This window comes from Phragmites australis, chromosome 3 (genome assembly GCF_958298935.1).
Source record: "Phragmites australis chromosome 3, lpPhrAust1.1, whole genome shotgun sequence".
Classification (NCBI taxonomy): domain Eukaryota; kingdom Viridiplantae; phylum Streptophyta; class Magnoliopsida; order Poales; family Poaceae; genus Phragmites; species Phragmites australis.
The window spans coordinates 2,506,773-2,528,304 of NC_084923.1; the positions used below are offsets into that span (position 1 = coordinate 2,506,773).

General features: G+C 46.7%; 2 protein-coding genes and 1 pseudogene across 3 annotated transcripts; 1 reads left to right on the forward strand and 2 right to left on the reverse strand.

Annotated features, from left to right (window-relative positions):
• The first annotated feature begins 9,098 nt into the window (after positions 1–9,098).
• On the forward strand, positions 9,099–9,649 carry LOC133911535 (uncharacterized; annotated as a pseudogene).
• Positions 9,650–9,848: 199 nt separating this feature from the next.
• LOC133911533 (pentatricopeptide repeat-containing protein At4g35130, chloroplastic-like) lies at positions 9,849–12,995 on the reverse strand. Its single transcript, XM_062353809.1, has one exon. The coding sequence runs from the start codon at positions 12,522–12,524 to the stop codon at positions 10,146–10,148; it is 2,379 nt and encodes a 792-aa protein (XP_062209793.1). The 5' UTR covers positions 12,525–12,995; the 3' UTR covers positions 9,849–10,145.
• Positions 12,996–13,149: 154 nt separating this feature from the next.
• Positions 13,150–16,172, reverse strand: LOC133911534 (uncharacterized). 2 transcript variants are annotated; one of them, XM_062353811.1, is made up of 4 exons: positions 15,480–16,172; positions 14,848–15,069; positions 14,070–14,182; positions 13,150–13,422 (listed from the first exon to the last, which is right to left on the reverse strand). In XM_062353811.1, exons 1-4 carry the CDS (start codon positions 15,951–15,953, stop codon positions 13,260–13,262), a joined length of 972 nt encoding a protein of 323 aa, XP_062209795.1. In that variant the 5' UTR covers positions 15,954–16,172; the 3' UTR covers positions 13,150–13,259. The 2 variants fall into 2 exon arrangements, with proteins under 2 accessions (XP_062209795.1, XP_062209796.1); XM_062353812.1 differs by having other exon boundaries at positions 14,070–14,240; positions 15,480–16,155.
• Positions 16,173–21,532: the final 5,360 nt, after the last annotated feature.

A 21,532-nucleotide genomic window follows, 5' to 3' on the forward strand; every position in this document is an offset into this window, starting at 1 on the left:
TCGCCCTGCATAGCACATTAGCCCGTCCCAGCAACGCGCCGCCGCCCAGGAAGCCTCCTCTCCGCCGGCGGCCGGGTCCTCACAACGCAAACGCGCGCCACGTACGTCGAGTCCGCACGGCCATCGCATCCCGCTGACTGCCGCGCCACGCTCTGCAGCGCCAGCCGTCCTCGCCGTTCGCGCACTCTCACGACGCCGCTACATCCCGTCCGAGGCAGCCGCGCCATCGGAGCCAATCTAGGCCACCACCAAGTGCACCATCTCCGCCTCTCCTCCCTCTTCTTCCTCGACGCACCCGATTTCCCTTATCTCTACATCTCCGCCCGGAACGCGAATGTCTTCCCCTGTGGCAGCTGATGCACCGTGGTTGGTATACCAGATGACACGACCACCCCATGAACATTTCTCTTTTTTCGTTCTCCCTCTTTAGAATTTATTTGAGCTTGAAGTTTTGTGAGATTATGCTTCGCTGTAATACCCATCTATAGACAATTTTGTAGAATTTTTGGTGTTATATATCGAGCGTATGGAAGAGATTTGCGGGTGATTGGAAATAACGACCACCCTCATTAAAAAAAATTCTCTTCTTTACTTCTCCCAGTTCCGAATTTATCTCAGTTTGAAAATTTGTGGGATGATGAGGCTATGTATCCCCCTTCTCCAGGAATTTCTGTATACTTTTGGGTTGTGATTTGGAGTGCAGGGAAGTGATTGGCGCGATCAGTGTGCTCTTCTGTGCAGCGGAAAGAAGAAGGCAGCTTGTCCGTATGCATATGCGGCGGCGAAATTCCGATGGATGCGTTGCAAGTCCCCGCCTAGCTTAATCAATCTAAGTAAGGTGACATATGTGTATGGACAATACCATAAAAGGTATTTCTAGTATGAAGCGTCGTCGTATTATCCAGTAAGAACGACGATATCCACTATGGCCGACTTCATACACCTCTGTAGGTGCTTGGTATTCATGGATGTCTAGTCCTGCATGCCTCCGTCCCACTGTGAGTTTTTTTTATGTGACATAAGCAGTTATAATTTATTAACATAGATCATCTAAGGTACTAATACTACCTATAATAAAACACTTACTCGTGTGTCCGATCGGCGTCTTGTGTGGTAGGTAATAGCATCACCTGTCGATACCCGAACTACCTCTGTATACGCTCAAGAGAATAAACTTCCACGTTGTTCATGTATAACAAAAAGCATATGGCCATCCATAAGTCTGAGTCACGCCAACAAGATGATGTGATGAGCCATCCAGTCGCAATTTCGGCCACTCGTGTCATACGTCATGGGTCCCACTCCACGAGATCAACGCTGAGGACATCCCGATCACTGATTACCCTGGAGTAGCTACCATGGTCTTGCTACTGACTCCATCTTAGCTTGAAATGCATCCACCAATACCTCATCATAGGCTCCATATCATCTGCAATGCCATCGAAGATGGGAACTGGATAGTAGCTCTTGAGCATGTAAGACCGACAAACCAGGAGATCCTCCTAGCTCCATAGCTGTAAGAGGTGTAGGCAGCCTGTAACAGATCCCTTCTTCTTTGATCGTTGAGTTTGCATCACACAATCCTCTGTAGGTTGCAGGCAGCATAATAAATCTCTAACTGTAAGATGTCGGCTCATAAGGATATGGCGCGAGTTAACTCACTAACCATACAATATGGGGGACAATATAATCGTCTATCGTGTTGCATAACATAATGCCTCCCAGCAGAACGTACAAATATACATCATAGTGTTGAATAATTATAGTCTTGTTCGCATCCGGTGGACATAGACCGAATTGTAACAGCCCATGAATCTAAGACATGGAGAGACCAATATTCTTCTTGTCATATTGCACATCAAACCTACAAGACGCAACGGGTCAATAAAGCTTGAATAACACTATAATATTTGAAGTGCATTATATAATAAATAATTACATATTCTCAACGTAACCCTTTCACTGCTCCTTTGATGGTCGTGAAACTACTAACGGGGTGCCCCTGATTGGCAGCCCGATCAGCATGGTCACGTTCCTCAAAGTTACGGTCATCTCACTAAAAGGAAAGTGGAACGTATGCATCTCAAGACGTTCCCGATCGAAAAGATTTGTGAGCAATGGCTCCTCAATTAGCGAGAGAGGTGTCCTGCCACCACCTGTCATAGGAGCTCTGGCCATCATGAGAGTGAAAGGTAGTAGTCATGCCCGTGCGAGTGGCTTGTAGAATCGAGGGTCTAACTCCTTAGTGTGGACACTCCGGGATCGCAACGTAAGCAACTGCAAAAGGTATCTAATACATATACTAAGTTAGTAGAGAGTTATCATAGCAATTAAAAAGCACATATAATCGTGGTACCTGCTGCCCTGTGAAAATCATCTGTCTCCTATGGTTCTTGTCATAGCGCTGCTGAAGAAGCTCGAGAAGGCCACTATAAGTCATGACAATGATTTCAAGCTATATGGTTTAATAAGTAGGTAAAGAACAAATTAGAATATATTACAAGCTTCATGATTCAATAAGTATATGAATAACAAATTAGAATATATTACAAGCTTTATGGTTCAATAAATAGTGAATAACAAGCTTTACGGTTCAATAAAAAAATATTGTATGTGATGTCAGTACCATACAATATATTACAAAATAAGTAGTACAACTAATAGGTGAATAACAATTTATAATAGAAATCATGAATGTGAATAGCTTCAAATAACAAACTAAAATGCAACAACTCTAATACATTACAGTTTGATAGTGGCTTGATAGTTTACTGTCGTGTCGAGCATGTCCGCTTGTCATGGTCAGGTTGTTTGCAAAGTTTGCACTTGCGTAGACCGTTAACAGCATATGTTTCATCCATGTCACCTTGTAGTCTCGTGTCTCCAGGACTTTCAGGATCCGTGCGTCGTGCTCAGGGATAAGATATCCACTTAGGCCCTTCGATTGCTTCGTAACTGCTTTCGATGTTGAAGGACCGCGTCTTTGGAAGTCATGTGCTCCTCAATGCATCAATCGTGAAGTACAGTGCTACGTATTGTGATCCATCATTGCCGCCCATGTCTCTGCAAGCGACTAAGATATGCGAGCATGGGATATAGTACGGTTTTGGCTTATTGCATGTGCACTTTACCTCGTGAGGGTTAAGTTAACATTGTTGCATGGTGTCCCCTACACTATACCCTAAAGCATACCTACGGCTGCACATGACCTCGAATTCATTGTTAGTCAGGTCGTAGATCCTCGTCCGATGAAAGTGTGTCTTATTCCTACTTCTGGATATGATTTCCTCTACCTTAGGTGCGAACCACGAGCTGCAAGTCATAGCAGCATTACCATGGTTTTAAAAGTAGTCCGTTGTTCTATAGAATGTGAGCTAAATGATGGCACACAACGATCCCATACTCCATTTAGGACATTATTGAATGTCTCTGCTATGTTCTGTGTACCTAACATAGGATACAATAATTTAGAAGGCTTATTTACAATATGATCATTAAAATTCTATGTGCTAACCTAGCACCGTAAGTGTCATGGATTATGACCCAACACTCTATTGGCTTCCTTGTTATCCACTAGCTAAACATAGCACGTGAATGACTAACGATAGTTTATCCCCCAACCATTTGCATTCACAGATGGTCCTTCTGTGCTTGTTGCTTTGCCATCATCTTACGAGTGGTCTCATTTAACTCTCTCCATATCTCGTTGAACTTCGTTTGCTAGTTTTGTAGACACAACCTTTTGAATCACTTTACAAAAGACTTGTTGTGGCACCATGTGTACATGTTCTCTCTTAAGTGTCGCATGCACCATCTTCTCTCCATTTCAGATCATGCAATGGAGTAGTTTGTGCTATCATGCAGCACATCCAACGCATGCAGAAGGCCCTTATTGCGGTCTGAAATGATGTAAACTCGTTCCCTATTGCTCACGACACGTGTCCTCACCAAGGTGAGAAACCACAACTAGCTATCATTGTTATCACTCTCAACCATTGCAAATGCCAGAGGAATGATCTAATTATTTGCATCCATCGTTGTCGGTGAATCAGGAACCGGGGGTCCCCGAACCCCGAGGCTAGGCCAACAATTCGCCACATGGCGCCATCTCGCGGAGTTTCCTCTGTGAGGTAAAAAGGATTAAGTCCCGGGAGAGGGCGCTTGGGGCCATAATCAGTGGTCCCAAGTACCCAAGTTCCCTGATGATCTACGAAGTCTAAGTGCCGGGAAGAAAGTGCTCGGGGAGGTATACGGTGACCCCCGAGCACCCGAGTCCCCCGACGATCAAGAAAGCTAAGTACCGAGAGAAGTGTGACCGGGGCCACGAGCGGTGGCCCCCTGAGCACCCAAGTACCCCGAGGACCCATTGAGGGAAGTTCCGGGAGAGAGTGCTCGGGGTTGCGTGCAGTGTCCCCCGAGCACTCGGTCCCTCGAAGGTTCGTACAAGTGTGCCCGGGAGAGAGTGCTCGGGGAGGTGAACAGTACCCCCGAGCGCTCGGTTCCCCGAGGACCAAGAAAGGGCATTCTTGGGAGAGAGTGCTCGGGGAGGTGAACAGTGACCCCCGAGCACTCGGTTCCCCGACGACTCGGAGAACCCCCTGACAGTGGCCCCCGCAGGGGCCCACTGATGAGGTGTCAGCCAGTCAAAGGCCTCACATCAATGGCGTGGCTCACATTCCTAATAGTATTTTTGCTGCATGTATGTGGCGTATGTCTGCTAATCACAAAATAGTTCTCATATTTTAGCTTATATGCTCGTACGAAGAAAGGACAATTCGGGTGCTCGATACACCTGACCTCATACTCCGTAGGGCTAGACCGAGCACACTTGTGGTCCCTTCTTGTTATTATAGCATAGTTACTAATAAAGTGGATGGCCTCCCACTATTGTCTGATCTGGAATGCGCTATTCTGGTGTCCCTAGTTAGATAAGTTATTATACTCAACAACGACACAATCCAGCAATTCAGCACCACGAAAGTACAGGATAGCCGGCACTGAGTCATCGTTATCAGCAGCTTCTTCATCCCCGCTACCACCAACTTCATCATCCATGCATCCTACATCTATCTCAAAAGGATCCACTCTAGCTCTCTCTACCGGAATTGCCCCCCATCCTCTTCATGCATCACCTGGTGGCCTAATCCTTCCACAGTAGTCACTGTATCACCTTGCATCAGTCATGACACTATTTTTACGGACACCCTATATCAAAGTTTTCCTCCAATACTTTGCATGAGTACAAAGCTCATGTGTTGTTCCTTCTCATCTCGAACAATGTATGGACAATAAACGAGCTGTTCAAAACATGTTGTGGCTGCACACCCTCCAAGACAACAGTACGGGATTGCTGATTCATACGTAAAAGGCTCGTAACATATGATTTCAGGCCATCTAGGTCATTAGATACCTTAACCGAACTCTCTATATAATGACAGTTCTGAATTGTTACGAGTCTCACATACAAAACTACAGGATATTCTCTATAATCAATATGGAAAGTCATACCGTATCTGTTAAATAAAGGTACATGTAATAAAATAACTATTTAGATGTATGTACGATATTTAACTAATTGCGCCCCTCGATAAATAATAAATAAACTAACAATGCAAATTAAATAGTACAGTACATAGCAATGCTAAATATTTAAATAATTAACAATGCTAATTAAATCATCAATATTTAATTCAAATGAAATAATTAATATTTAAGGTTAAATTAAAATATTAATTAAACAGGCTTGCACCATTATCCATCCATCATTCACATCACATCCCATCTCTTACCATCTCTCTAGCCATACAGTTGTTTGGTACACACCACTATTTTAATAGATTGAATTAAAATTCTATTTAAACAGTCGCACACCACTATTAATTAAAAAAATTAATTTGACAAATTTTCGATGCATTGTGATTTTAATCGAATCTTTTTGTCCAACTCAAGTTTTTTGAATTTTTTTGAAATTTATTTATTCTTTCTTTTCTCTTTTATCTCATTACACCGACACCCTACTTACACCTATAGAGAGCATAAATGCACTAGACCATCACCCTGTGCTACCACTAGCACAAAGTATCACCACTAGATCATCATATTATTAAATTAATTAAGTAATCTAATTACACTTACTAATCAAATTCACACAAATTAACATTATATAATCTACTTACTTTGACTAAGAAAAAAAATAGTTCACGCTAATTACTATTAAACACATTCACACTAATTACTGTTACACTGACTAAGCAAATAGTTAAATTCATATAATCAAACTAAGTAAATAATTAAAATAAATATAATTAAATAAATTAAATAATCTACTTACTCTAATTACTATTATTACAGCAATTATAATTAAATATATAATTTAAGTACTTACTGTAACTCGCGTTGTTGATCCTCCTCGCCTCAGGCTGATTCTCCTCTTCTTGCGCTGCTTCTCCTCTCCTCGCGCTGATTCTCCTTTGATCGCATTGATGCTCGTCTCCTCTCATCTCGCGCTGCAGCTCCTTACCACCCTGCTCTTGTCTTATAGCAAAACACGGCAGCGCAGAGGGTAAAAGCCATGGGGACAACATCGTGTGGGCTGAAAAAAATCAACAGAAGTGAAAGCAGCGGGGAGATGCACCGAGATAACGCAATGTGACGGGATGTGAGCACCATACCCGGTCTGTATTCGACATCTAAGGTGCTGAATAAGATACTATTCATTATATTCGGTATATATACGGTACCTCAGATGCTGAATACATAACGTTTTCAATACCTGATGTGCCGAATACGGTTCATAGATGCCGAATACAGGCCGAGCATGGTGCTCACATCCCTTCACGTCACGTCATCTCGACTCATCGGTTTTCAATGCCTCATGTAACAGAATCGATTTTCTATGTTTGTTGCTAAATTTATAAACGCGTCGTTATATTATCTATTTTGATAAATACAATAATATATATTGTCTATTTTTTATTTTTGCCATGAAACAAGCCATCTGTTGCTGCCGGTGCCGAAAAATGTCATGGCAGCAGCGTGGTTTCCGATCGAGGAAGACTCCTGACTGTCTGTGACGCAGGCCGCCGAGCGTGCGTCAGTTTGGTAATTGCTAGTTGCTTTGGATCTCCACATTCTTCTTTAAAGTCAATTACTTTAAGTCGATGTTCGATCGATACATACATACATACACACACACACACATACATACATCTCTCTCTCTCTCTCTCCTAGGATTCATCATTATGCAAGTTATCTTAGTTATCTTTCGTGGCCATTGTATGAACATCCAGTCCTCGGCGTAAAATGACGCACTAATTTTTTCAGCAGGAATTATCTTCAACTGTTTGTTGTGAGCATGTGCATACTTGGAAGTTGGAACTGGTCCATCAATTCATGGTAGCAGATGTATAGTACTTGGAGACTCTCAGATCTTCGATCAGACATTTCTCATCTTGTAAGTCGATAGAGTAATTCCTTGGAAATTTCCACATGCCTTTTTTAGGGAATTGTCTGCGCGTTCCTGGCATAGGACATTCTTCAGTCATTGTATTATCAATTGTAACCATGTACAGTTTTAATCTCTACATCTCCACAAATAATAATGAACATAATAGTAATCACACATGCATACAAATCCAAACACCTCACAATACGCTCTGGTATCAACGAATAAATGCAGCTGCGAGTATGTTGCCTTCAGGATATCATCATTGCTCTCCGGCTCAAGCTGTCCTAATCAGAGGTCGAAGATTGTGTTAAGCATGCTGCGATTGCGTGGGTTCCTGAACTGAGGATTGTAGAACATCTGAACGTATCGCGGTTTGGCTGTTCTGTCTTCCTTGTTTAGAGTTCTTCAGAAGCCATATGTTGATCCCATGATCAGTACTCTAGTTGCAAAAACCTTCCATGTGTAGCTGACATTTCGTTTTTAAAAAAGCGTAGCTTCCATCATGTGCAACACAACACATGGTTAGTTTTTTTTATGAGATTCATACAAGGATATTATTAGTTGTACAAGAGATAGATGACTCATATAATGGTGAACCATTATGCCTTGAAGCCCATCAGTGTGCACCTTTGTTCCAGCAGCTCGGCCTTCCTTGGCTCCTTGCATTCTTGGAAGAAATCTGCAATTTTGTTGCCTCCCTCCCTGCCGTTCATTGGGATTCCGTGGATACCCGAGACGCCATGTCACCATCGACGATCTCCCTGAAAGCAATCGTGGTTACGAGGCAGTCGCTGGCCCAGGTACCGGATACGATCAAGGTCGTCAGTCACATGGCAAATTCAGCGCCTACCGCCGCGTTCTGAGAGCAATCATGGTGCTTTTGTTTTGCGTTTGGTTTCGGGTCTATTGTATGCGCCACTGTAAGCGTGTTTGGAGGATTGTGTTAGTATGCTGCTGCGACTATTAGTGCCCTGTAATCCTATGCTATTTTCATCTCCGTTCGTTGTTGCAGCAAATTGTACAGGATACAAGTAGCAAATTGAGAAGATTGGAGGGAGTTTAGACTAGAGATAGCAAGAAATTTGAGGAAGGCAGCAGGAACAACAGAGGGTTCAGGGAGGGGACGAACCGAGGAGGAAGAAGTCGTTTTTCTCTTGCCATCGCTGTTTGTTTCCCTTAGACGTGCCCTCCTCTCAAGTGCTTGGCCCCACATGTCATGTATAGCAGCCTGGACCCGTGCCTCATACAGAGCACAAATTTGACCTTTTTGTGCATAGCATAGCACGTTATTCTGCCCCAGCAACGCCATGCCGCCCCCCCTTGCTATACCGCTATAGACCATTGTCGGTGTGTTGCCTAGGCACATTCAGCCTCCTAGCCGCCGCCGGCCGGGTCCTTAAATGCAAACACGTGTCACGTAACGCACCAGTATTAATGAATAGTTCTAGGTTGATATTTAGTTTATTTTCACTTAATTAAGTAGAAGTAAATTTTTAGTTTTTTTTTAGTTTTAAGTCAATCCAATGACTAAAAAATATAAAACTTGCATCATAGACATGCCTCACAACGACGTCTCCTCGTTTAGGATCTGATCAGTCATGCCCTGCCTGTCTCTTCTGAGTTCTGAACTTCTGATCACCTAACCCAAACACATCGGACCTCCTTCCAGCCTAACAATGGGCTTGTTTCGACCAGAGGCCCTGGCCTGAAACAGACTCGAACTCGACTCACACACAACCATGGTTGTAGCCGTCCGCACCCGCACCTCCACCCTCCTCCATGCCCTCGCCGCACCGAGGACGCGGCCGCCCCCGCCAGCGCGGTCCATCCACGAAGGGGCCAACACCATCGACGAGCTCCTAGACCGCCACCTCGCCAAGAAACCCAAGGCGGTCCTCGATGATGACACGACGGCTGACAAGCTCAAGGTGGGAGGCGCTCGGCCTGTAACGGGACATCCTTCTGGTGACGCAACTATTCGCATGGCCTGACGATCATGGCGTGCTGTGGTGCGAGGTTTTGCAAGCCAGCGCCAAGCGCGAGTTCGAGGAGGCATGCAGGGAGTGTGACCCGGAGGTGGCGGCGAGGCTCCTGACCGGTGGCCGCGACGTCATGCAACAGGCGCTTGACCGCCTCGCCGAGGCATCCCGCCACGCGATTGAGGCTGAGGAGGCCAAGTGCCGCAGCGAAGCATAGATTTAGTTACGGGATATCCTAAATCCAAGTGTCCTATACTTTTTGTTTAATCTTGTTATAGGTCTCTATAGTAGTAGAAAATGCTTCGAAGTATTAAACTATCTCAAGCAATTACTCCTCTACATGTTTAATTTTCTTTTGGTAAGAATTTGTGAGAGCAAAACACTTTCTAGCATTTGATCAGTGTATGATGTATGATACAATGTGTTGTAATTCAGTCTTTCTTTTTAAAAGAATCGACTTTGTACATCATGCTACTTTCAACTATTACAAAAGATGATGTTTAGTTTCTGTCTATTGTGTGTAATCAGTAGTAAGCCACAGTTTTTTCCTCATTGTTTCCAAGGAAAAGAATATTTTCCCCTTCCCTCGAGCCACTGTTATCTGCACCTAGGAATGAAGTCAGTTCTATGAGATGTCGGGTTTTGTCAGAATACCAATGCATCTAGGTGTTCTCTTGCTCTTGCCGAATCCATCCTGGGATTGTCATCAACCGAAAAAATCACCAATAGTCACCACAACAACACGAACCATCTGAAAATACATGATAGATCTTTGTGTCACCAACAACAATCTTCCGTCTTGAATACTTTGAGATCAACTTCAGTGCATGATGGCAGTAATTGCATACACGCACATTCTTTTTGACAAGAACGGGGATTCCAACCTCAGATGATATCAAACCAAAAGCAACAGCAAGCCTTACACTATGCTTATTAGGCATTAGTGTTCTTCTAGATTCAAACGTAACCGCGTCACGGAGATTCCTTGAGTCATCCAAAGTTTCTCCAATATTTCTTGACAGAATATCAGACAATTCATGAATTGCCTTGCTCTGAGGATGAGACATATCTTCATTGACAAATCTGCACTCTGTTCCATTAAGCTCGACAAGACTTCTCGCTTCCGTTTTTTGCAACCCCTTATCCTTCATCAGAGATCTTATCCTCTCCACATCCTCCCATCTCCCAGCATCAGCATACATGGTGGACAGAACAACATAGCAGCCAGTGTTGTCATGTTCCAGTTGGAATATCTTCTCCGCTGCATATTCTGCTACATCTATATCATTCCTGTTTCTGCTTGCAGTTAGTAAGGAACCCCAAATCCTGGATGTTGGAGCTATTGGCATGTTTTCAATAAACTGCAACACCTCTCTAAGGCCACCTGCTCGACCCAGAAGATCAGTCATGCATCCATAGTGCTCAATCTGTGGAACCATACCATAGTCTTGTTGCATTGAATTGAACTGCATCCAGCCTTCAGCCGCCAAGCCTGAAACACTGCAAGCAGTCAACACAGAAACAAAGGTACTCTCATTTGGTTCCAGACCATTCCATTTCATTTCATTGAACATTTCCAGCGCAGCCTTTCCCTGTCCGTGAATTGCATATCCTATAATCATCGTGTTCCAGGAGATAGCATCCTTGCCTGGCAGTTTGTCAAATATCTCCCTTGAGGCCCCAACATCGCCACACCTTGCATACATATGCATAACTGCGTTCATAATGAGAGTGTTGTCTCCATAGCCTAAGCTGATAATGTAGCTGTGCATTTGCCTGCATTGTCTTAGTGACCCTAGCAAGACGAATGCAGGTAGTACTGTCGACATGGTGAAATGATCAGGATAAAGAGGTTGATTCAGTAAATCCAGGAACAATCTGATGGCTTCCCTATACATCTCCTTGCACATGTAAGCAGCAATCATATTATTCCATGATACCAGAGTTTTGTCCGTTATCTGACCAAATATCTTTTCAGATGATTCCACTTTGCCAACTTTACCATACATCTCCAGAAGAGCAGTTTCAAGCACCACGTGAGGAAGAAAGAGTCTCCGAATTACATAACCATGAACACTCCTTCCATACAATGAGCTTTCAGTTTGAGCACATGCAGCCAGCAAATTGATAGCGGTGACCACTTCCACCTGAAACCCCTCTGCTTTCATTTGCATGAAGCAACCAAATGCATCCGCAGATCGTTGATTCAGCGCATACCCACCTATCATACAATTCCATGTCACTACGGTCCTCAATGGCATCGTTGCAAACACATTCTCGGCAGATGCAACTTCACCACATTTGCAATACATGTCAAGAACAGAAGTCCCCACCTTGACATCCTGCTCCAGACCGTGTCTGATGACGTAGCCGTGGATCTCCCGGCCATGCATCAATGCTGACTCCAAGCAGCAAGCTGCAAGAGCGGCTATTATCCCAACACTGTCATGCTGCACTTGTGCGTTGTTCATCTCCTGGAAGCACGCCAGTGCCAGTGCCCCCATCCCGTTCGACACGTACCCATCCACCATCGAGTTCCATGAGACGATGTCCCGCACCGGCACTCCGTCGAACACCCTCTCGGCGTCCCCGACGAGGCCGAGCTTGGCGTAGAACGCGACGAACGAGTTGCCGATGTACACGTCGGCCCCCAGCCCGAGCTTGATCACGGCCGCGTGCGCTGCGCAGCCTTCCTCGAGGCGGCCGACGCGCGCGCAGCACTTGACCACGATGGGGAAGGTGAAGCGGTCCGGGCGCGCGCCGGCCGCCAGCATGGCGCGGTAGGCCGCGAGCGCGTCCCCCGGGAGGCCCGCGTCGGCGAAGCCGCGGATCATGACATTGTGGAGGAACGATTCGGAGCTCCTGACGGCCGCGAAGGCGTCCGTGGCCTCATTCATGCGGCCCGCTGCGACGTGGGAGAGGACGAGGGACTTGGGGCCGTGGCCGGAGGCCCCTCCCCCGCTGCGCTTGCTCCGGAGCCGGGGCGGGGGAGGGGGCTCCTTGGAGGTAACCGCGGTAAGGTGTTGCGAGGAGGCGCAGGTAGTGGCGGTAGCGGCGGCATGGGCGGCGCGGGAGGGGAGAAGGAGCGGCGTGGCCATGGGGCGGGGGCGGAGGGAAGCGAACCGAAGCGAGACGGGATATTTCTGTGTTGGTTTTTTTTTTTTTTTTTTGGCTTCAGTGGTTTATCCAATCAGGGAAGGACAGGGAAGGAACGTGTGTCGCGGGGAGGAATTCCCGAAAGGAAAATAATTCGTATTTGGAGTCTGAACTTAATTTATATCATGATATATGGTAAAAATTACCATAAAAATTATAATAAAGTTAGAGAAAATAAGAAAGAAAATAAATTGTTATGTGTCACGTTATAAATCGAGACCCAGACCGCAAATACAGATTAGGCTTCTAGGATTACACGGCAAGAGCAAGTCAGCAAACACGCGTTTGCCGGCGCCGCCGCCGCCACCGCACCGTATTCCCGACTCCTGTATATGCATCGAAGTCACAGCTGGTGTACTCTCGAGTCAAGACCGCGAACTGCATCCATCTTTCGAAGGCTTCAAAACGTCGCTGGTGTACATCGCAGGCATACTGCACCATGAACCTCCAAATATCTTGCTCAAGGTCAAGCACAAATATGGCCTAGGAAGGTGCAGCGAAAGATGCGAGAAACATTTGGAGAAGGATCTTGCTACCATTTTTTAGCCAAAAGTGGCTGCATCATACTTTAAAAAGAAAAACTTAAGTATACAGTTAAGAATTGAGATTACAAACAACTCAGGCATACAAGGTACAGTTTGTACATCGACAAAACTTAGCTCCGTCGTTGCAATGATTTACAGAAAATTATCAGCAACAAAACTCCGAACTAAACAAACGTGTTCAGATTTCGGTATATCTATTACCCCAGGAATCCTGAGGTGACAGGAGATGTCGTACATAAGCACCAACACATGTTTCAGAAAGAAGCAATTAGCCACTCTGTTTCCTTTTCTGGGCCTGCAAAATCAACAAACCATCTATTAGTTCCAACTATTCAAAACATTCTATGCTACAGACTCACATAACGCAAATACAAAATTACCAAGATCTTTATTGTCCACCAACTGAGACACAAAACTATAAACAGTGTGCGAATCATATTTAATAACTACTAATCAATATCTATATCCTAACGGTGGAAGGAATGGCGCTCTCTCAGGGTCCTGCTACTGTAGCAGTGGGCCCCAAGTGCGTATACATACTTACACGTATATATATACGTACATACACATGTATATAAGTATAGGTATACATATATATGTATAAAAAAATTCTTGAAAAATGTCGAAATGAATATTAGTTACATTAATAAATCAGCTGAAAAAAATCTAAAATGCAAAGAAAAATATCTAAAACTCAAAAAACTATTAAACAAATTTTTTTAGGTTAATATTACTTTCACCTACATGTTAAAACTATGTGCATGCATAAAAGTACTATTGTTTTCTCTATAATTAATTTAATGTGTTTAACATTAATAATTTTATAAATAAATATTGAAATGTACAAAATTTGTGAACTTAATTTTTTAGTCTTGTTTTGTCGTGCTCTACACAGCAAAATAAAAATGGGCGCGGCGTTCGCGCGCCAATGAGACTAGTTACCTCTTGAAGTTTCCGGAATACCGATGCTTCCAAATCACTAAATCCAGTTCCATCGACGTTGCTTGTCCTCGATTCATGTGTTTGAGTTGACCTTGCTGGTAATCCACCCGATTCTTGAACAGGAGCAACAGTTAATGGAAACAGAAAAAAATGGTTCTGTATTGCTAGTAGCTGTCAAAAAAGCAACAAGTATTCGTTAGAGGCATTGCACAATGCAGAGTGATATAAAATCCCAGGACAGGAAATACAGTTCAGTAACGGTCCCAAAGATTTAGGTTTTATTTTGAACCGAAACAGGAGGGGAGGCCCCTACTGTGATTTTATACATAAAAAGAGAGTTTATGTACAAGCAGAAAAAGAGATAATGCACAACAACAGGATTGCATGTTAACTTTCAAGGATTGCTTTGCTCTCTGGATAACCAGTGCAAACTCGTCCTTGATTCCTTGAATTCTCCAAGCCAATAGGATAAAGATGTAGAATTATTAACTTATGAAATATACAAACCACACATAATTATATGGGCTTGTGCACTCTGTAAAAACTGGGCTCATTCTCCTATCTTGCTGTGAATTAAAATGGCAAATCAATTTCCTAGGTAAGTATAAAATGCACATTTGCCCCTACCAGTCTACCACCCGATGTAGAAATTAGGCCCAAAGTAACAGTAACACATAAACATAGGTTTGGTAATTGACCAATGCAAGTGAAAAACTATTCTTCAAAGCGAAATGTGGAATTCTCTTCAAGGCTGAAAGAACAGAGAAACAGGACTTACTGCAGCTTCTTTGGTGCCCATGACTACAATTGCTGAGCCCCTACTCCTTGATTTACTTGTTTTGATCACGATGTCTTCAACTTTGCCAAATTTCTGGAAGAGCTCCTCCAACTTTGCTGCAGTATAAGAATCTGCACTCCCATCCCATGAAACCTTCAAGATCTTGCCCTTGTCTGTTTTCACCCCGTCCTGTGGGGCTCCACCCTTCTTATCTCCATGTCCCTGAACATATAACCAAGTTGTGGTCATTATCAAAATGCAATTATTAATCAATAAGAATCTATGACTATTGAAAAGCCTCTTGCACACCCTTAGCATCGACTCGATGTGTACAGCTGCAAGCATTGTCCCATCTGATCACACTACTCATCAATAATCTTGAAGAAATTTGATGCTTAAGGTGAACTATAATTATAATTGTATATTGCATCGAAAGTACTAGGCATGAATCACATACTTAACAAATCTCCCAGCACCCACGATCCCATAACGTAGCAGTTTCTAATATAATCAAAAGCAAAAACAATAGCATGACACAAAGCTATGCATCCCAGAATTCAACAAACTAACTGAATAGATTTCCTAGAGCACGGAAACATCAGACTGAAAGCGTTCCAGTTCCAGACCCTTACCGAAGTGGACGCGGCGCCTGAGGCGGCAGCCTGCTTGGCGGCGCGGAACTCATCCAGCTCGCGCTGGATGTCGGCGGCCTTCCGCTTGGCCTCCCGCCTGGCGACCTCGCCAGGATCGGTGGGCTGGCCTGTGGCAGCGGCGCGCTCGCGCTCCTCGAGGTCGGAGACGGCCTTCCGGCGCTTGACGCCCGCGGCGGCGGCGCGGGACGCTGCCTCCCGGCGGGCGCGGAGGCGTGCGTCGAATTGGCGGCGTAGGGACTCGTCGCGGAGGAGCTTGTATGAGCTCGAGAGGCGCTGGAAGTCCGCGGTGGCGTTGGGGTCATCGGGGCGCTTGTCGGGATGGCGCAGCCGCGACTGCGTCCGGTAGGACTTCTCGATCTGCTCGATTGTCAGCGCCGCGCCTTCCTCCCCCGACGGGAGGCAGAGCACCTCGTAGTGGTCGATGTCATCCTCCTCCTGTCCCGTCGCCGCCATGGAAGCGCAGCTTCAACCGCCGAGGGCCCGAAGCGGTGCCCAGTGAGTTGCCGAGGCGCGCCCTTCGCCTTCGCCTTCGCCTTCGCCTCCGGCGGGCGCTGGGTGACTTAACCCTAGATCGAGTTGGAGGTAGGGTTTGCCGAGTTAAGGACGACACCGAAGACCGGTGCGCGTCGGGAGCCGTATTTTGAAAAGAAAATAAAATTTTATAAGGCCACCCGTGGTGGAATAAACTAACGAAATTTAGATATATGCCATAATAAATATTACGGTTAGAGATATGCTGTCGGGGAATCAGGAACCAGGGGTCTCCGAATCTCGAGGTTAGGCTAGTAATCCGCCATGTGACGTCCTCCCGCAGAGATCAGCTCCACGAGGTAAAAAAGATTAAGTCCCGGGAGAGAACGCTCGGGGCCACAGTACCCGGGTTCCCTGATGATCTACGAAGACTAAGTGATCGGGAAGAAAGTGGTCGGGAAGGTGAACAGCGACCCCCGAGCATCCAAATCCCCCGACGACCAGGAGAACCGAGTACCGGTAGAGGTGGGGCTGCGAGCAGTAGCCCCCCGGGCACCCGAGTGCCCCGAGGATTCGGCAAAGGAAGTTCCGGGAGAGAGTGCTCGGGGCTGCGAGCAGCGGCCCCCGAGCACTCAGTTCCCCGAGGATTCGTACAGTCAAGACCGTGAGGGAGTGCTCGGGCTGTGAACAGTGGCCCCCGAGCACATGGTTCCCCGAGGATCAAGAAAAGGCGTTCTCGGGAGAGAGTGCTTGGGGAGGTGAATAGTGACCCCCGAGCACTCGGTTCCCCGACAACCCAGGAAGCCCCATGACAGTGGCCCCCACAGGGGTCCAGCGATGAGGTGTCACCAGTGAAAGACCCGAGGCCGCATTTAAGAGGGCGCGTGGCCTGTCACCTCCAACTGATCCCGTCACGCTCAGTGTTAGTTCCTGTCATATTCTGGCAGAAGGGCGTGGGGACATTAAATGCACGGGTCCCATCCCACGCTATCCGGCGCGCCTCAGGATAGCATCGCGAGGCCCGAGACGTTCCGTCTGCCGCGCTGCTATGGCAGGCGAACAAGACAGAGCGGGCACGCCAGGCCGCTCTGTGGCTGCCCGGTGGGCCCTCTCCACGGCGCCCGTTGCCAGCGTCATCATGACGACTGATGACCGGGTGCGGGGCGCATTTTCAACCCCCATCACTTCGCACAGAGACTATGATGACGCCCTTTCCATTTATGATGCCTTGGAACTTGTGCCCTCCCTTTCGGGGCACGCTACTGTCGGCAGGCATTTAAAGCGGCCGGCAGCACAGACAAAGACACACGAGAAAAAGCTCGGCAAGCTCTGCACGGTCGAAGAAGTTAAGGAGGTAGAGAAGATCGAGAAGCCCAAGAGCACCCAAAGCCAACAAACATTCTTGTAACTAGCACATTTCTAGGAGACATTCTCAGGGTATTTATACCATCCACACAGGAGTAGGGTGTTACGCCCCCGTGTGGCCTGAACCTGTCTAAACCCCCAGTGCATTTACTCTTTCTGCATTAGATCATTCCACCCCACCAGCCATCGTATTTACATCCATTTATTTCTCCAGTAAACTTATTCAGGATCATCCCCCCGGCCGAATCTCTAAAAAGGGGTCACTCAGGATCCCTGCGACAGGAGTTAACCCTCCAACATATGCCATTATAAATCTTAATTTTAGAGTCATGTTATTATAAAGCTGCCGAAATTAGATCGGATCATTACTTACCTCTTTGGCTCAGATTCATACATTTTCCAACTCCAATATTTTCATATGGACCATTTCGCCCTCATCATCTTCGAGTAGCCGTCTCTCCCTCTTTGTCTCTTCTCCCAACTGAAGCTACCCGTCACTGCCGCACCACATGCCATTGGTTGCAGCTGCTGAAATCATCATCCAATGTGCTGGTTACGATGCAAAGGAAGGCACCTAAGCCCATTAAGATTGTTGCCACCCAGGCGGTGGCGCCCAAGCTCGCCGAGCAGGACGCCAAGCTGGGTGACAACACCAACTCTAACGAGGCGGCTAGGCAACGTCCCAAAGTGCCACAGGCGAAATGCGTGTCCAATGCCGGGCTTCATCTACCTTCTCCAACCGGTTCCTGTCATTTTCCCAACAGATTAAACGTGACATCCGTCTTCTTTACTGGCGCCTGCAACTCTCTCTCTACCACCTCACCGTTGAGCCGTGGCTGCGCATCCTCCCTCAATGAACCGAGTGCATGTGAGCTACCTCTCACCCCGGCGATGCTCTAACGCGGCCCACCGCGGAGCTCTAAGCGCTGCCGCGCCAGGTGCACGCCGCCGGCAGTGCTCTGGCCAGGCTCATCGGCTAAGATCTAACTAGATGTGTCATCATCTCGTATTGAAGCTGTAGGTGCTGACCCCATGCCAAACCACCGCTAGGTTCACCGCTGACAAAACAACCCCCTTCTCCCTCCAGTCGACGGCCTCGGGCAGCTCCTTGGGATGGGCTTGCCACCGAGGTACGCCATGCGGAACTTCTCGTTGGTCAGCTTCTTCACCCAAGCATGCACGCGGCGTCGGTCGGAGCTCATCATTCTCTTTCTTGAAGCTCCGGTGGAGTGACTCGCCGGAGCTCATCACAACAGATCTGGTCGCCGGCTTCGCCGTGTCAAATAGAGCTACTCTGCTTCGCGATGGACGACACTCCACCCATGCTCTTGGGCCTCAACGTGGCTTTACAGTTCTGGCATGCGCCACCGGAGAGGGGAAGATCTTGCCAGAGTTAGAGCTCTGCTGGTGGATCGATGCAACAGAAGGGTGTGCTGGAGAAGACCAGGGGCAATTTTGTCCAATCATAAGTGATTTTAGGGACAACGAGCAAACGTAGCTAGTGGCATGGATCTAATTTTGGCAATTTTGTAATAGCATGTTTTCAAATATACGATTTGTAATGGTATTTCTCCAAACTGTGCCATTTATAATGACATAGACCTAATTAACCCAATAAATTGTTGCTTATGTCTACGCCTTACACACAAGTATAGACATGATTACATACGCACCCACGTATGTATGTACTATTTCTCTTGTGATTTAATCCTAGAGCACTCATGCCTAGTCTAAAACTCAAACCTATGTGTACAGGTTTCACCACAAGAACCCTAACCAACTGAGTTATGCTCAATTCGCTATTTATTGCTGAGTACAAGAAGTACTCATCCTTGCTGCATTATCATTCATAGTTGAAGAAGGTTCGCAACAGGTTTCGAGAATGCTAATGTTGAACCTTTCTAACTATAATATAGTCAGTTATATATGGGTTGGTAGTGGACACATTCCTGAAGACTAAGTGTTTATGTTTAATAACTTCCACTGAACTCTGTATATTGTAATAATTATGTTAGTGAGCATAGGTATTATATCATGTTGTAATATAACCATGTATGGATGTGATATCAATGTTGTGCGTGTGTCGAAGGATGAACTCCTCAAGCAGGGATCCGGAGGGACCCCCTTTGAGATTCGACCGGGAGGATGATTCTGAATCTGTTTTGCGGGTGAAATAAATGGGCGTAAATGTGATGCAGGTGGAATGGAATGATCGGATGCAGAAGTAGTAAATGCACAGGAGGTTTTTAGACAGGTTCGGGCCGCACTGAGCGTAACACCCTACTCCTGTGTGTATGCTATAAATGCTCTCAGAATGTCTCTCAAAGATGTGGCTGGTTACAAGAGTATTTGTCTAGCCTAGAGCTTCGAGCTCCTTGTTCTTCAGTGATCTGAGCTTCTGTGCTTGTACTGAGCCTCTGTCTTCTTCCTCTGAAAATCACTTCAATCGTCTAACTCCTCTTCTCCGGGGAGCCCGCCCCGCCTTAAATACCCGCCGGAGCGGTAGCGTACCCAGAAAAGGAGGGCGCGAGTTCCGAGGCGCCATAAATGGAAAACAACCATCATGAGCTGCTGCGTGAAGTGACGGGGAGGGTTGAAAACGCGCCCCCGTCCGGTCTTGTTCGTCATCATGTCGTTCTGCAACGGGCGCCGCGGAGAGAGCCCACCGGGCAGCCACCGAGTAGCCCGGCGTGCCCACTCGGTCTTGTACACCTGACACAGCAGGGCGGCAGGCGGGGCACTTTGGGCCTTGCGATGTTATCCCGAGACGCGCCGGATATCCCGCGATGGGACTCGTGCATTAAATATCCCCACACCTCCCTGTCAGGCCGTGGCAGGGACTGACAGCAAGCGTGGAGGAGCAGTTGGAGGTGACAAGCCACGCGCCCTCTTAAATGCCGCATCAGGCCTTTCACTGGTTGACACCTCACCGCTGGACCTCTGTGGGGGCCACCAGCGAAGGTCTTCTGAGGCCGTCGGGGAACCGAGTGCTCGGGGGGCACTGTTCACAGCCCTGAGCACTCTCTCCCGGATATGCTATTTCTTAGTCCTCGGGGACCACTGTTCACGGCCCCGAGCACTCTCTCCCGGAACTGACTGCTCGGATCATCGGGGAACCAAGTGCTCGGGGGCCACTGTTTACAGCCCCGAGCACTCTCTCCCGAAACTGACTTCCCTTGTGTCCTCGGGGTACTCGGGTGCTCGGGGGCCGCTGTTCGCAGCCCCGAGCACCCCCTTCCCGGTACTTGGCTTTCCTGGTCGTCGGGGAACTAAAGTGCCCGGGGGCCACTGTTCACAGCCCCGAGCATTTTCTTCCCGACACTTGGTCTTCTCGGGTCATCGGGGAACTCGGGTACTCGGGGACCACTGTTCATAGCCTCGAGCACCCTCTCCCGGGACTTAGTCTTCTCGGACCTCGCGGAGGTGATTCCGCGGGAGGGCGCCACGTGGCAAGCTGCTGATCTGGCCTCGGGATTCGGGGACCCCTGGTTCCTGTGTCACCGACAGCGTGGTTATGTACTGATCATGGGATAAATACAGCATGCACTTCAAGACCCTGGGTATTCCACACCTAGGGGCTAACAACTTATGTCTTGTGAAGACACTACCTTCTTCTCTCTTCATTTAATTCCTTCCCAAATAATCTTTTATCACGCGTGTCTGTCTAATTCATGCCTAATGAGTAGCATTGTAGTAACGGCATCCACGGAACCCGGAGTTGCCACAACAGTGGCATGGTATGAAAGATGAATAGCTGGTCAATTTGTCGACAATTGCTATATGTGCAACAGTTCTGAACCTGATGTCCAAATTTTGGCTAATGGACTACTATCTTGGGGGCACACCATCTTGGAACCAAAAAAACCATATTCTCATTAAGAAAGTCCAACAGAAAACTGCATAATTCTCTCGTTGCAGCTAGAGGTTGATCGTATTTTCGTGCAAATTTGACTTCAATACAACAACAAACTCTGCTATCGGCTCTACACCATCAGGATAATTTTACTCAAAACTCACAACCTTGTCAGTGGCAACATACAACATGCATTGTATAAACCATAAGAGTTTCAGCATCAATCTTTTCATTACAACTGCAACCCAGTTAGTCAACTATCGATTGTAAATAGCTGTTCTACAAGTCTAAATGGTTTCAGCATATACTGCTAAAATAAAGCGTGTCATAAATGTCACATGAA

Excerpts from the sequence above, each read along its gene's own strand:
- LOC133911533 (XM_062353809.1), bottom strand. The coding sequence starts at position 12,524 with ATGGCCACGCCGCTCCTTCTCCCCTCCCGCGCCGCCCATGCCGCCGCT.
- LOC133911534 (XM_062353811.1), bottom strand. The coding sequence starts at position 15,953 with ATGGCGGCGACGGGACAGGAGGAGGATGACATCGACCACTACGAGGTG. Across the intron at positions 14,183-14,847 it reads TGGGCACCAAAGAAGCTGCA|AATCGGGTGGATTACCAGCA; the intron begins GTAAGTCCTGTT and ends CTCCTGTTCAAG. Across the intron at positions 13,423-14,069 it reads TATTCCGGAAACTTCAAGAG|GCCCAGAAAAGGAAACAGAG; the intron begins GTAACTAGTCTC and ends TTGATTTTGCAG.